Source organism: Maniola jurtina, chromosome 17, assembly GCF_905333055.1.
Source record: "Maniola jurtina chromosome 17, ilManJurt1.1, whole genome shotgun sequence".
Classification (NCBI taxonomy): Eukaryota; Metazoa; Arthropoda; class Insecta; order Lepidoptera; family Nymphalidae; genus Maniola; species Maniola jurtina.
The window spans coordinates 11,604,760-11,620,797 of NC_060045.1; the positions used below are offsets into that span (position 1 = coordinate 11,604,760).

The window sequence follows — 16,038 nt, forward strand, 5'->3', positions numbered from 1 at the left end:
CTATACCATAGACCTACGATTTTTCGCTACGCTCAAAGACTGACAAAGCGAGGGAGCGAGAGTAGTTAGATAAGACACACTGCCGCGAGCGAAAGCGAGATAGCGAAACAAGATGCCGATAAGTCATTGTTTACGTGAGTATCGGTCCTTAAGAGTTCGGCCTGTTCCAAGTCGAGGTGATTTTTTGCATTTACTAAATAATTTTACGATTAAAACGTAAAATCTATGTCCTGCCACCATGGTGTCTTGTTCAGTGAGCGAATGTGACGTTACAAGACGTTATAATCCGCGTAAATACACGTTTCACAGGTAATTACTGATTATTTATACTAATTGTTTATAATCATTATTTCGTCATTTCTTGTTTGAAAATTAGGCAAAATAACTATTGGAAGCTTAGATGATAGGTTTCCCTTAAGACTTATCATCAAATTACATTGCTAAATGAAGAATTTTTGGATATTTTGTGTAAAATTTAAAAACGTTTGGTTACGATAGGGATTGACAAAGTGATGACGTCACAAGTATCGATAGTCGATAATCGTGTCTGCCGGTAGGTTTGATGTGATATGCTTAAGCTGTCTGTCTGTCTGTCTGTCTGTCAAGAAACCTATAGGGTACTTCCCGTTGACCTATAATCATGAAAGGCAGGCAGGTAGATCTTATAGCACAAATACTGGAATAAATCTGAAAACTGTGAATTTGTGTTTACACCATTTAAAAAAAAATTAAAATATGTTTCAATTTTCAAAGTAAGATAACTATACCGAGTGGGGTATCATATTATGAAAGGGCTTTACCTGTATATTCTAAAACAGATTTTTATTTATTTTTATGCATAATAGTTTTTGATTTATCATCGTGCAAAATGTTTGAAAAAATTCCCCAGTACGGAACCCTCAGTGCGCGAGTCTGACTCGCACTTGGCCGGTTTTCCTTTTTATTTGGTGTGACTTAGATTTCATATACAGGGTTATGGGTAACCCGTACATTACTGTATTTAAGTGCTTATCGGGGCGGTCATTAGCTATGAATTGAGCGCCATATATGTATATTATTTATTTTTATTGACTTGTCACTTAGACATTATACCAGTGTTATTGTAATTAATCAAATTATATTCACTTGCACCCTTTAAAAAAATAGAGGTGGAAAACTAACAAATTCCGGTAATATTTATGAAAATCCCAAAACACGCAGAAACATCCATACTTACGCATTTTTATTCTTTACAACGTGATATACATATAGATTATTATAAATTGCTTATTTGTAGTAGCTGCACCAAGTCATTTCATTAATAAATAATAATTTGTTACCTAGCTTTAGCTTTGTTGCTATTTGTGTATTTGAAATGTATTTGTTTTTTAAGATTATAAGATACTGTTTACTTCACGTCGTTAAACTAACTCATTAGTGTCCTATGATTTCGCCAGTAAGACTATCGATAATACAATGCTACAGTCAAGACAACTCTATTTCACGCACACATTTACGTTTCATTTTTTGTAACACCGGTAATCTGTCATTGTTGATCTAGTACATACTAAATTTATGGTCTATACAGTAGTGTGCCGGCAAGGAATTGAGATGACGGTGCTGATGACGGTTATGTATCGCATCAACAATAGCTTACTCCTTTTCCGCTTCCCCGCCCGCTCCTCGTAACACAATGCACCACCGTACCTACTAGACGGCTTAGTGCTTGCATGCGTATCAAATCCGGGCACATAAGCACCCCGTATAACACCGCCTTTTCACTTATATTCGGGAATATGAGGGTAGATGGTTTATAGTCTACTGTTTTACATAAGTTTATTGACGTTCTGTGAATATCTTAACTAAAATCTAGTACCTTTTGCAGAGCTTTCATTTTGAAACTATCTTATACATAACTAGCTTTGCTCGCATCAGGTGAAGACTGCGTTCCAGAAACAATAATATACCATCAAAATTATGGTCGCAGATTAAAGCTAAATAATAAACTTCAAAAAAAACTAAATGAAAACTAACAGAAAAGTTCATAAGTCAAGTCTGTAATCAGAATAAACATTTAATTTGAAAGGTTCATCTTTCCAAACTCATTAGAAATTGTTTTGAAAAATTTCTTTACAGCAAAAATACAGTACTAAATAACAACCAACCGCGTCTTATTATGCCTCGAAAACCACGAAAGGACGACGAAACAAAAAGTTTTATAACAAGCGCAATTTGTCCTATTTACTTCTCAGAGATAACAAGCTGGCTTTTTGAGGTTTATCCCACTTCTGATACCTACTGAAACTTTTCAAACTTCGCTCTAAATTTTGTTAGCATAAAATAGAGGTTAGAATATATTAGGTTAAGAGGGGTCCCTCTGTCACTCGCTTCATACAAACGTAGTTCCAATTTCATTTGAATATTAAGCAACCAAAGTCCATGAAATTTTGCAGACATATTCTAGAAACTAATATCTATGTCTGTGGTTTTCCAGATTTCTGTTAAAATATTCGGTTTCAAAGTTACGCGGTCTTAAAAATTTACATACAAATCTTTGAGCCCCTGTAATTTTAAAACTACATATTTTTAGAAAAATCTAAAACACCACAGACACAGACATTAGTTTCTAGAATATGTCTGCAAAATTTCATGGACTTTGGTTGCTTAATATTCAAATGAATTTGGAACTACGATTGTATGAAGCGAGTGACGGAGAGAGCCCTGTTAAGCTACATTTTATCCTTGGAATTGCCCTCTTGAATTTGTAAGTAATACTTGTACCAATCGCTATTTTATATGTCTGTATCAAAAATTATCAAAAACTGCTTAGTGATTTTCTATTTTAAAAACTTCAGCTGTTCTGTATTCTATGTAAAAAAAACTAGATTTTTTCTGCGATTTCATCCACATGAGTTTTTTAAAGATCGCGTTGGAATTTTTCAAAATTCTTTTTATGTATTGTCTATGACTGAGGGTCTACATTCATTGTAATTGTAGGTTAATGTGTCAGTCAGTCTGATTATATTTTTAGATTGTATTATTTGTTCACGAACACATTTCTATTTTGTAGAATTGTTATAGAAGTTTTACAAAAATAATTATGCCAGACGATATTGTAGTAATCAATAATTTTTAATCACACTCACAAAACAGTATAACAAACCACGCGCTTCAACAACAATAAATCGATAACTAAAACCTATGTATACTTATATACAAACAAATATGACTACAAAAACGTATTAACAATCAATTTACAAATGAGGAGGGTAGTTCAAAAATCTAAATTAAACCCGAAGCCGAACCGCACCCGCCTCTGCCGGTCTATAAGCGTGCTCGCCAGCAATCGAATAACGCGAACTTCGTTATGTTCCTGAAACAGAACGTCCCTTTCGTATGTGAAACCTCCACAGCGCTGTGAGTCCACGAACATTTTCAACTGTGACCCATTTTCGTAGCTTTTGTGCAGCGCCAAACCGACGGAAGCCGGCCCGCCCTTATTACTCTCATTAAATATGGTCGCTATCCGTAAATCTGGGGTGAACTGCTTGAACACGCACACTTGAAAACCGAGCCTGCTTAGAGTAGACGAAAGAGTGAAGGATTGACGTTCGTACCGCGCGCTGAATGATAACTCAGGCGAAAGAGGATACGACAGAGGTCGTATACCAAGTTCGCTGCCAATACTTATCTCCGGCCTAACCTTATACATCCACTGAGTCACCAGATTCAAGGTTATCGGGTCTACATCCTTCATGGAGCAAGAAATAGAGCCAATAAACTTCTCACTGTCTTTCTCAAAGACTATCTCCGTTTCTGATGAAACTATATCTTTTATCTTTGAGGTCAATCTCATTTCGAAGTCATCTATTGTCTCTTTATACGTAGCTATCGCTGATCCTGTAGAGTCTATCAGCAAGCCATCGTCAATATTTTTTGTATCCATTTCCTTGTATAAAAGTTGTGAGAAGCACTTGTAGGATTCCTTCGTTTTGCCGAAACTGTAGTTCTGCATTAACTTGACCTTGTCCATTATCTGTCGAAGGACAACCAACTTGGCACCGACAAAGCACTTCGGGAACACGTTCTTCGCCTCCAAATGGACATCATTGAGCCTTATCAACGTTGGCTTGTCAAACTCGAAGATACTCGTCAAAGTTTCCTTTTTCTTGGGCAACAATTTTTGGAGACTGAATATGAAATTGCTGACATCGTCTTTAAACACGGACTCCTTAATGTCCATATTTTTCTGTTTTTATATTAATTTTTACATTTGTGTATTTTTGATGAGCAGGTCTTGCGTCAGTGACCTGTCTAGGAATATTTTTAACTGCGCGCACGACATGTGGCCAGTTAGAAACTCACACACCGCAAGAAGTCTAAATATATATTTCGTTTGTAATTAATATCGTGTAGGCCACACTCAAACTTGTTTAAGTCATAATAGAAACACTAGGAACCTGGAAACCGAGTTATATTGCGCAATGTGCGAAAGAACATGAAATACTTGGTTCATACATATTAATTGTATTTAGTTTCCATTACAGCCACAAGTTTGTGTCAACACAGTATCGTGTATCGAGGGAGATTATATTAATAAACAACCTTGTTACTCGTCTCTCATGACTAGGTTTCCGGGACATAGTATAAGATCAGAAACGCTTAAGCGGCTTAGTGACAAGTCACTTACTAATGACACAGAAAGGGACTAGTGCGAGTAAGATATGTATCCAGCTTGCTATTCTGGGGTATTATTATTATTCGATTGGTTGACTGAACACATCTCCTCTCCTCTCCGCTTAGGTGGATATCGGGCTTTATGTCTCAAACAGGTAGGACGGCCAAGGATTTCAAATTTCACTCTTTTTATTTTGACTATCCAAAGTTACAAAAAAAATTATACTTTACTATCGTTTGCTCCAGCTTGAACCACGTGGGTTTCTATACTGGAGTCCTATCCTGAACCATACCTACATAATTATACTGACCCACCACTCAACAGAAACTCCTTCAGAGTTTTTTTGTCCACCAACTCTAATACTGATATTATTAAGTTGCGACGCTCGCATTTTGTAAACCTTGGTGAGATATAAAATCTTATGCTAACCTCACACTTAGTTTCTATTCTCCTTCTATATCTTTATAGATAGATAAGAGATTGGATAGCCTAGCTTTTAAAACGCCATCAATAAAAGATAAGAAAAGTGTCGACAGCAAGGAAAGCAGGCTGTAGGGATGATAAATATCCAGCGCAGTCAGCGGCCGGCCGGAAGCCATCAATAAGATACAGTGTAGGATATGTTTGGAAGGCGTAGGACTGGTGTAATGAAATTTCCTTTGCGATTTTTCATTTGACTACGTATAGTACGCGACAGGTTGAGATGACAATCGGGGTATGAGGCGGGGGGAGGCCCGCAGGCCCGCACGTCACCCATGCTAACCCACAGCGGACGCTATGCAGGTGTGTGGAGTGTCCCCACCCTTGTTGCCATCTCAACCTGTCGCGCACTATACCTACAATCAATAAACCAATCCATACTCCATACCTACTTCCTTATAAAACACAGAAAAGGTTTGTACTTATATGCGTTATAGACTCTGAGACCATCCGTCCGATGTGGCCCAAACTTTCATTAGAAAGGCAATAATGCGAAGATAGTTTTAGATCACTAAAACAATGCATTAGGTACATTCTTTTTTTAGCGTAGTAGCACACGCCGGGTGAATCCGCTAGTCATAAACAACAGCGGATCATCATCATCATCAGCCTGTGGACATCCACTGTTGGACATAGGTATTCCCTAAAGAGAGCCACCACACCCGGTCCTCAGCCTTCCTTATCCAGCCACTTCCCACCAGTCTCTTTATATTGTCGGTCCATCATGCTGGATGGCGTCCCACACTACGTTTGCTTATACGCGGTCTCCACTCAAAGACTTTCGGGTAAAAACTAGTTCGTAAATCAGGTAGAAACTAGAAAAGATTGCTTACAACAATTTTCTATAGTAGCTTTGACTTAAAAGGGGTTTCCCGGGAGAGCGGGCGCGGACAGGTGGCGAATTGCGGGCGTAAGTAATAAATTACTTCACCAGCGCTGGGATTAAAAGGCAATGCTGGAAAATTAAGGAGACGTCACTTGGGGAAATGGATAACTAAAGATCGCCATTCCTTACCATCTGGGTAATTAAAAGAGCTACGAAATATTACTGTTTGCTATGTTGTTTTGTCTTAATAATCTATACTAATAAATAAAATTGGAGTGTCTGTCTGTAATTTCGAAATAACTACCTCATATTAAGCTCATATGGTTATTTGAACGATACCAACACTGAATCACACGTTTTTAAAATTTTTGTCTGTCTGTCTGTCTGTCTGTCTGTCTGTCTGTTTGAAAAGGCTAATCTTTGGAACGGCTGAACCGATTTTGACGGGATTTTCACAGACAAGTAGAGGATTGACCAGGGCGTAAAATAGGCTACTTTTTTAACCGACTTTCGAAAAGGGAGTTGTGTTTTTCTACCTATGTACACCGAAATCTCCGAGATTTCTGAACCGATTTGCGTAATTTTTTTTTTAATCGATAGAGGAACTTTGTGACATTGTTTCATAAAAAAATTGGATTCCAACTCCTCAATCCTGATGCTGCAGGGGATCTGGCCAATCCACGCGGGCGAAGCTGCGGGCATCAGCTAGTTTTTAAATAAATATCAAAAACTAGAGGATGCCCGCGACTTCGTCCGCGTGGATTTAGGTTTTTGAAAATCCCATGGGAACTGTGTGGTTTTCCGGGATAAAAATTGTCTATATCAATAACATGGACGCAATCTACCTTGGTACCTTTCATACAAATAGACAGAGCGGACGGGTCTTTAGGAATCCCGTGGGAACTCTTTCATTTTCCATGATAAAAAGTAGCCTATGTCCGTCCCCGGGAAATAAGCTAGCTCTGTACCAAACGTCAGAATCGGTTAAACTGTTGGGCCATGAAAAGGTAGCAGACAGACAGACAGATAGACAGAGAGACAGACACACTTTCGCATTTATGTATGGATTAAGTATTGCGGAACCAGCAGGATTCAGGGTCTTCTGGGAAACGCGCCCAACGCCTCGACCGCTACCGAATACGCTCACATGAAGCTCACTGCAGCTATCAGCGACAAAATGGCGAAAATTGCTTCAAAACAGTTCGGCAATCGCAAGTCCAGCATATTAGTATTAGTAAAGGTCAGTGATCATAGCCCATTAAGCCGTTAGCAAATTTCGTCGGATTGTCCAACATTAAAAGTTTCTGAATTAAAAGGTGACCCAAATTCCTCGGTCGAGGGTCTGAGAACTTCTGCACTTTAAATTGATTAATGCAAGATAACAGAAGAATAAACGGCTACTAATTACTTCTAGAAGATATTATGCCTTCATCATGATTTACCCATCGCTGGCCCACTACTGATCACAGGTCTGTTCTCAGAGAAGGGTTTGGCCGAAGCAGCGTCTAGTCTAGTCTCTAACTTTTTGGAGTTATGTGCATCGGTAAAGGAAAACATTGTGAGGAAATCTGTATGCCTGAGAGTTATGATATAGTGCTCAGTAGTGAGCCAGTGAGATGCGTGCCCAGGATCGAAGCCCAGACCCTCGAATTGGAGCCCGAAGTCTTAACCACTAGGCCATCATAACTACCAAGAGATTATTCCGTGGCATAACTTGTTGTTATTCTATGAAGTTTGACGAGGCGATCAGTTTTCACTGAACTAGTACCGTGAAATAACATTTCCGTTACACAGGAGTGCAGGATCGCGTCATTTTGCTGGCGCGCTGCCAAGATGGCCGACTGCGGATATCCGGTACATAGGCGGATACAACTTACAATGCTTTGGAAAATTGTTTTTGATATCCTTGATAGCGCATATTGTGTGCCCAAAAGCAATGATAGCCTAGTTATTATATTCATCATCAACAACAACTGATAGAAGTCGACAGCTGGCCATAAGCCACTTGTAGGAACTTCGACACGCGGACGCCGCTCACGCCGCCTGAATTCAGCGGCTCCCTGAGACTCGCCTGATGTCGTTTGTCCACCTAGTGGGAGGTCTTCCAACGCTGCGCTTTCCGGTGCGAGGTCGCCATTTCAGCACCTTCAGGCCCCTAGTCTAGCTTATAGTCTGATTATACTAGCCAGATTTTTTGATTGAAAAGCAGAAGTTTTTGTCTGGACTATAATGGCCCAATTATGAGAGAAGAGCCAAGCTCAGCGGTCCTAAGTAATCCTAAATCAAAGCCATCAAACTCATTTGACATTAGTTGGTTCTACGTTGCTGCTTCACTGAGCGATGCAAAGATGTTTTCGTGGAAAACCTTCATTGGATTAAAAATAATTAACAGGGCTCTCTCCGTCAGTCGTTTCCACTCGTTTCATACAATCGTAGTTCCAATTTCATTTGAATATTAAGCAACCAAAGTCCATGAAATTTTGCAGACATATTCTAGAAACTAATATCTGTGTCTGTGGTGTTTTAGATTTTTCTAAAAATATGTAGTTTTAAAATTACAGGGGCTCAAAGATTTGTATGAAAATTTTTAAGACCGCGTAACTTTGAAACCGAATATTTTAACAGAAATCTGGAAAACCACAGACATAGATAGTTTCTAGAATATGTCTGCAAAATTTCATGGACTTTGGTTGCTTAATATTCAAATGAAATTGGAACTACGATTGTATGAAACGAGTGACGGAGAGAGCCCTCTTAATGTCAAATGATCTTGATGGCTTTCATTTAAGATCACTGAATGAACGAATCATTGCTGGTGGTGAGCCGATGATGGGTTGAGATGCACTTAAATGCTCTAAGATTGAGATAATGACGATGATGATGATGAATTGGCTCTTTATGAATGAGGCTCGAATGAGGCATAGGTTGCCTCACTCGAGTCTATTCGATTTTCATCAAACGTACTTAGAAAATCGTATAGTATATATGAGCCACGTATAGTGCGCCTCATGCATTTCTGCGAAAAGCTAGGTAGGTAGGTACTTCTTTTAAGGAAAAATGAGTACACAGGATTGCTCTGTCTCTTTGTCTCTTCAAGTTCTGATAATATTATTGTTATGTCAAAGAGGTCATGTTTCATCGTTAAGTTATTGGCTTTTTCCGTGAGACACGTCCCGTGTGAGCGATTCATATTTATTGTCTGAAAACAAATAGTTCCCTTAGTATGAAATTGCATATCTCGTCAACGTTGATACATTTCGAGTATCGATATAAAATAACATCGCAGCAAAATGGAACCAACGGTGTACACTGTACAGTGTACAGTTATCATTTGGAGCACTAGCTGATGACTCAACCCTTAAATAAAACAAGGGTATAAGGCTCATATTAAAATTCTTTTGCAACTTTGGAAGACCATAATTTGAAAACTATTCTTATTTGGTACCTATATTGCAATTATAACTTCAAATATGAATATAAGCAGATGTGTTTTGAATCTTCTTTGAAATAAATTCGTCATGAAAAAGAAACACGATTGGATGCAATTTGTTCGATGGGAAAGAATCGTGAAAATCACACTAATATTATAAAGGTGAAAGTTTGTATGTGTGTGTGTGTGTGTGTGTGTGTATGTTTGTTACTCCTTCACGCAAAAACTACTGGACGGATTTGGCTGAAATTTGGAATGAAGATAGATAATATCCTGGATTAGCGCATAGGCTACTTTTTATCCCGGAAAATCAAAGAGTTCCCACGGGATTTCGAAAAACCTAAATCCACGCGGGCGAAGCCGCGGGCATCGGCTAGTGCTCCATATAAATCTAGATTTTTTAATTTTACTTGGGAGCAGTAACTAATTTTCAGCAGGTAGCTATTTTATTATGTGGATAATTACAATTTCCAATTTAATAATTGTTTTTAAAACGATATTTTTGAAATCTACGCGGCTAACTTCATTTTCATCTATTTCTCGGTAAACTATAAGCCTAATCAAAATCACATTTGTGCTAAAAAAAGTTTCAACCAAAGAGGTTTATAATGGTATAGTTATTTTTGGTTTCGATACAAGAGAGCATCTATCCGCGATGTCGAGATGATGAAACTCATACTAAGCCGTACTGAAAACAAACAAAACGAATAGGAATTCGATATAATATAAAAGTTTAAATCGAAACGTGTCTGTTTTCGTTTCTACGACCTCTCCCGAGACGTTTTAGGTATCTAGAAATACTCATATCAAATATCTTTTTCTTTAGTCTATATGTATTGTCTAGTTTAGGTAAAACTTCTTTACTTCTTTCTAGAAATGTATTATTTTTCTCTGCGGGCTCTTATAATAAAATTCTTTTTTGCTGCCTAATAGTGAAATGAGCTCTTACAACCGATGAAAGTACGTCTCAAAATAGAAAAGCTATTGTTTTTATTTCATTTAACGTTATTTAATTTAATCATTTAATTTAATCATACTCGAACGGTTAACGTCTAATGCCAATTAAATTTGGGTTAAAATGGTCTAACACTAAACGGCATTGTGAATGCCGTTGTACGTTGATCGTGGCTACATCTACGTTTAACGGGTAACGCCGTTGAATATGGCGTTGTTGGCCGTTAATGTGACCGGGGACATTAAAAACGCTTGAATTTCATGCTGTTTGGCCACTATACTATACTGCGTAGAGCCTAAATAGGTATCGTATCAGAGAGCGGAACGTAACAATATTCTTTGCATGAATAAAATAATCCTTGAAAATTCACTCAAAATACTGACTTACACAAAAACAACATTATTTTTTTCCTTTTACATATTTTTCCCCGGCAAAACGGTTACCCTTACCCATTCTCAGCTTAATACAAGACCCTGATATAAATAACTTGAACTGAAACATTACTGAAATCTGGCCTCATATTTATTGAAGATAATGTCCTAACTTCGCAAGGTTAGGTTAAACAAGCCCTTTAATATTTATGGATAATCTCTTAATCTCGCTTATTAAATATTGTTTATTTCAACCTAAACAGTTATGTAAGTTTTGTGTAATATTTAACGATTAGGTTATAACTTGGTTATCAAGTTGGTTACTGCATTAAATTCGGGTAAATTATTGTATAATTATTTATACTCCAACAGGTAAAGTTCGGATTTAAATCCAGTCTGTTTAGCATCAGGCAGATATTTTTTCCACAAAGTTATAATATGATATTCAGAACATAATAATCACTCATGCAATGACATATTTAGGATATTAAATATGCAAATAAAAGTACACAATTTTATAAAAGCTTTTTGTTAAAAATCTAGAACGCATAAATTCAGCTCTTGAATCCACGCATAACGCAAAACAATTTTTAATGAAATAATGCACTCACAATATTAAAACCTGACAAAATTAATGCGTTGCGCTTCAATTTAATTAAAACTGTGTATGAAAACTCAATGTATGAATTTATATTAAATGGAATATTCGAATAGCTAACAATAAATAACTCAAACAAATAATTGGCAAGGTAGTTTTATTTTTTGAAAATTGAAGTGAAATCACTTCAATTTTCACTTTAATAAATGGATACTTACACCGACAAGAGCAAACATACTCAGTTCTAAAAAACCTTTAATAGATGAGTTCTGTATTGGATTTGGTTGTCTGTATTTAATAAAAAAAAATCTACGAACGATAGCTTAACATTTTTATTATTAATTTTGATATTGCGAAAGTGTGTCTGAATGTCTGCTACGGTTTCACTTCACGGCCTACCGTTTAAACTATTTTGACGAAGTTTAGTAACTACAGGCATAGCCTTTCATCCTAGGGAAGGACACTCTGTCCCGGAAAGTTCTCGGAATTCTCACGGGATTATCTATAAATACCTAAATCCACGTGGATAAAATTGTGAGCATCATTTATATGTTAAGTATAGAGGTACCATGTATCTTGGAGATGAAGATACGTTACTTTCTATCCCGGTAAATCACAAGTTCCCACGGGACTTTTAAAATACCAAAATCCACGCGGATGAAGTCTAATATTGTGTATAAAATATTCAATGTAATATAAACTTCTTAAAATGAAGAACGATATTATAATCCCATAAGACTTTCATGCAATAAACTCAACAATATCTCTCAGTACGTACTACTTTGCTTACGGAGTTACCTAACTTTCCCACTTTATTTTCTCATTGATTTTTCCCCGCAACCGTGGCCACGTTGTATTATATTGTTACCATGCGGTTTGTTCAAATCAGGATATTTTTTTTGTCCGTATGGCTATACTTCGGACCTCTTGAACAGTCGTTATCAACTGTCCGAGGAGTCGTCAACTGCTCAAGCAGTATGGCAATATAACAAAGCTGATCAAATATTATTGTACTTTGCTTAGCAATTATTTATTGCGATCAGTCATGGCTGCTTCTTTCTTCAATTTGGACGGATAACTTACTAAAATATATCTACGTATTCGATCACAAAATAATGATAAAAAACTACAAGTACTTAAATTCAGCGGGCTTTGGGGAGAGCTATGCTTGGAGTTTATCTACGTGATTAAATTAAAAATGAGGAGATCCTTAGCAGAACCCGAGTAACCGACATAGTTTAACTGATTACTGAAACTGAAGTGGCAATGGACAGAGCGCGTAGTTGGAAAAATCGATTGACATTAGTGTCCCAAGGTGCTAGAATGGCTATCTCACACCGAAAAGTGTAGGTTTGGAAGACCTAGGTGGAGAGACGACAGGAACAGCAGGGAGCCGCTGGATTCAGGCGGCGCAAGACCGTGACGGGTGGAAGTCCCTAAAAGAGACCATGTTTTATTTAGCAGTAGACGTTTATCGACTGATAATGTTGACAGTGCCCACAATAACCCGCGAAGGACACGACGCCGACAGTCACTTTGTTGTATAGTAAACCGTCGTCGGATAGAAAACATTCTGAAGTACAATCACCAATACTGCGATACTATCCACATAATTGTTCCACGGTTTTCGCGGGTTCTGTGGCGTTGAAAAGAGCAGATTTTTCGAAAAATTGCCAAAAACTAAAATTGCCAGAATCTATAAAATTTCTTGAACTATCCCTGAATATTAAAATCTTTCGGTTCCCCTACAAGAGATCATAAAAATAATTTTGACTCATCGCTACTTACTTGCGTACAGATTTACGGCTCCGTAGGAGATTTCATCGTGCTTTCTTATGTGCTATTAACGGTGAACTGTCGTATAGATCATTTAATTTCTGCGCGCATTATCTTACATACATCTTCTATACTCACTCTTAATACAAGTTAGATTATGAACTATTTCATTTCATTTATTTGCTTTCATGTATTTATCATTAATTTATTTAAATTTATTTAAAATTCATTTAAGGGTCGATTCACATTAGGTACAGCGAATTCTAAACTTTAACTGTAATGTAAATACTGCAAAAAAATGCGCCCCAATAATAATAAAACGTCAAAATATAAGTATTTTTCTTCTATCGTGTAAAGGAAATTGTCCTATGAATTCACTGTTTTCTTTACATTATTAAATACTAGCCGAAGCCCGTGACTTAGTGCTAACTATGTCTATGTGCTAACGTGAAGGAGTAACAAACATACACACACACACACACACACACACATACACACAAACTTTCGCCTTTATAATATTAGTGTGATTGTACGTAACTACTAGTGAATAGGATATTACCCGAAGTTGAATACATCTTGTCCCGGTTTAATGTTTTCCTTAATGGCAGCCCTACACCAAAAGCCCATAATAATAGAGAGATAAGTCGAAAAAAATGGGCTCAGCTGAAATAAACAGTGAGAATACATTTTTATATTACGAGTATGTCAGTAATATACATACGGTGAAAATAAGCGGGCTTTATGTGTGTTAGTAATAATACTTTTATGGCTTTATGTCCTTTGTGAAATAAACTGTTATTTTCGTAACTACTTTTTACATTATGTAAGGAGTTTGGACAAGGAGTAAGTATATCTATAAAGCCTATGACAATGATAGGCTATGCTTAAGCTGGATTGTTGAAAATGTCACGGTGACTTTACCATTGGTTGAAGGACTCCAAAGGTTTTATAAAAAGATTTGCAGAATCAAATGAAGCAATTTCTGTCACTAATTATAAGACTTTATTTAAAAAAATCGAGATGTATTTACTAACCAACCAATTTCTTAAGAGGGCTCTCTCCGTCACTCGTTTCATACAAACGTAGTTCCAATTTCATTTGAATATTAAGCAACCAAAGTCCATAAAATTTTCCACACATATTCTAGAAACTAATATCTATGTCTGTGGTATTCCAGATTTCTGTTAAAATATTCGGTTTCAAAGTTACGCGGTCTTAAAAATTTACAAACAAATCTTTGAGCCCCTGTAATTTTAAAACTACATATTTTTAGAAAAATCTAAAACATCACAGACACAGATATTAGTTTCTAGATTATGTCTGCAGAATTTCATGGACTTTGGTTGCTTAATATTCAAATGAAATTGGAACTACGATTGTATGAAACGAGTGACGTAGAGAGCCCTGTTAATCATTTCATAAGACATGTAACTAACAATAATTAGGTTAAATTAATTTCATGATCCAAGCTACAAAGTATTAACTTATTTAAACAAAAAAAAAATACGTTTTTTTGCCCTATTACACTGTTTTTTGTTTTTTTGTTTCGTAAAAACTGTTTTACTATAAAAAAACTTCCTTCGTTGTTACAGATTACCGACCAGCGACATGTGGTCGGGCAAGAAGTGTTCAGAGGGGGGTGCGGGTACCCCGACTGAGGAGGAGATCAAAGTCGTGCTTGTTGGTGACACACAGTGCGGGAAGACCTCATTGGTGCAGAGATTCGTTTCTGACGCCTTTGTTGAGGTAAGGTCACCTCTTTATACCTGCAGGTCATTTCACGTAAAAGCCGCTTACTTTGTACCTGCGCAGTAGACGATTTATCGATTTATTCACTGGATGAAACGAGGGACGACGCGCCTGTAGACATCCATTGGATCATTCAGTCAAACTTTCGCTTGCGGGTTGTAGTGCCTAGATAAGGGTAATACCTATGTGTAGTCACGTCTCTTCCACTTTGGCCCAGCTATCTCTTTATGTGAATCGAACCGAACTATACTTTTCGAAGACCACACTAGTGGGATTGAACTATAACCCAACGCCATCTAGTTCATCAAATCAGCAACTTTTATAAATACACAAAATTTAATTTGAGTTGTTATCAAGAAAGATGCAAAGCCTAGCCACCACTCTATTGTGCTGGTGTGCACTGCGTTTTAGATACAATTCGGATGGATGTTATAGAGTAAACGGGCACATATCTATACGTCTATTCTTATACTATAAAGTCGTAATTAGATGTGGTGACTAAAGCCGTCTCAACTGACTCTATTGAATAACTATACTGATTAATAAAATTTTGGTATTATTAAGGGTAAAACCTTTACAGAGTTGCTGAACGGATAATTCTTATTATCCTTGTAGATTACACAACCCATCCAATATTAACTTTGTGCGGGTAAAGGCTGGCAACAAACAAAATGCGAAGCGACTGGTTGTCCTTAACAGGGCTCTCTCCGTCACTTAGTCCATACAAACGTAGTTCCAATTTCATTTGAATATAATACAACCACAGATCGAACAAGTGTAAATTAAAAATTTATAACACCCCCGACAAGTGAAGGTTACAGTAACTAGAAAAGAACTGATAATTTTCAAACGGCTGAACCGATTTTCTTGGATTATAGCTAAGAACACTCTCACTGGATCAAGCCACCTTTCAAAAAACAAAAAAAAAACAAAATTAAAATTGGTTCATTAGTTTAGGAGCTACGATGCCACAGACAGATACACAGATACATAGATGCACAGATACACAGATACACACTTCAAACTTATAACACCCCTCTTTTTGGGTCGGGGGTTACAAACAACCAAGTCTGATCTCAAATCTAACTAATGAATACTATATTAAAGAATTATTGTTAGATCAAACCAATCACAGCACGGCAGAAATAAATGGTTTGATTTGATTTGTAGGAACTACGCTGCTGCCAGCGTTGATC

General features: G+C 37.0%; 2 protein-coding genes across 3 annotated transcripts in view; one reads left to right on the forward strand and one right to left on the reverse strand.

Annotated features, from left to right (window-relative positions):
• Positions 1-16,038, forward strand: part of LOC123874115 (rho-related GTP-binding protein RhoN-like) — a 167,276-nt gene that overhangs the window by 88,271 nt on the left and 62,967 nt on the right. For both annotated transcript variants that reach the window (XM_045919304.1, XM_045919303.1), the window contains exon 2: positions 14,686-14,839. In XM_045919304.1, coding sequence (XP_045775260.1) covers positions 14,702-14,839 — 138 coding nt within the window. In that variant the 5' untranslated portion in view covers positions 14,686-14,701. The remainder of the gene's footprint in view (positions 1-14,685; positions 14,840-16,038) is intronic.
• LOC123874114 (mitochondrial import receptor subunit TOM40 homolog) lies at positions 3,091-4,340 on the reverse strand. Its single transcript, XM_045919302.1, has one exon. It carries the CDS (start codon positions 4,220-4,222, stop codon positions 3,254-3,256), a length of 969 nt encoding a protein of 322 aa, XP_045775258.1. The 5' UTR covers positions 4,223-4,340; the 3' UTR covers positions 3,091-3,253.

Bases quoted from the DNA above. Each gene is read 5' to 3' on its own strand.
- LOC123874114 (XM_045919302.1), bottom strand. From the start codon at position 4,222: ATGGACATTAAGGAGTCCGTGTTTAAAGACGATGTCAGCAATTTCATA.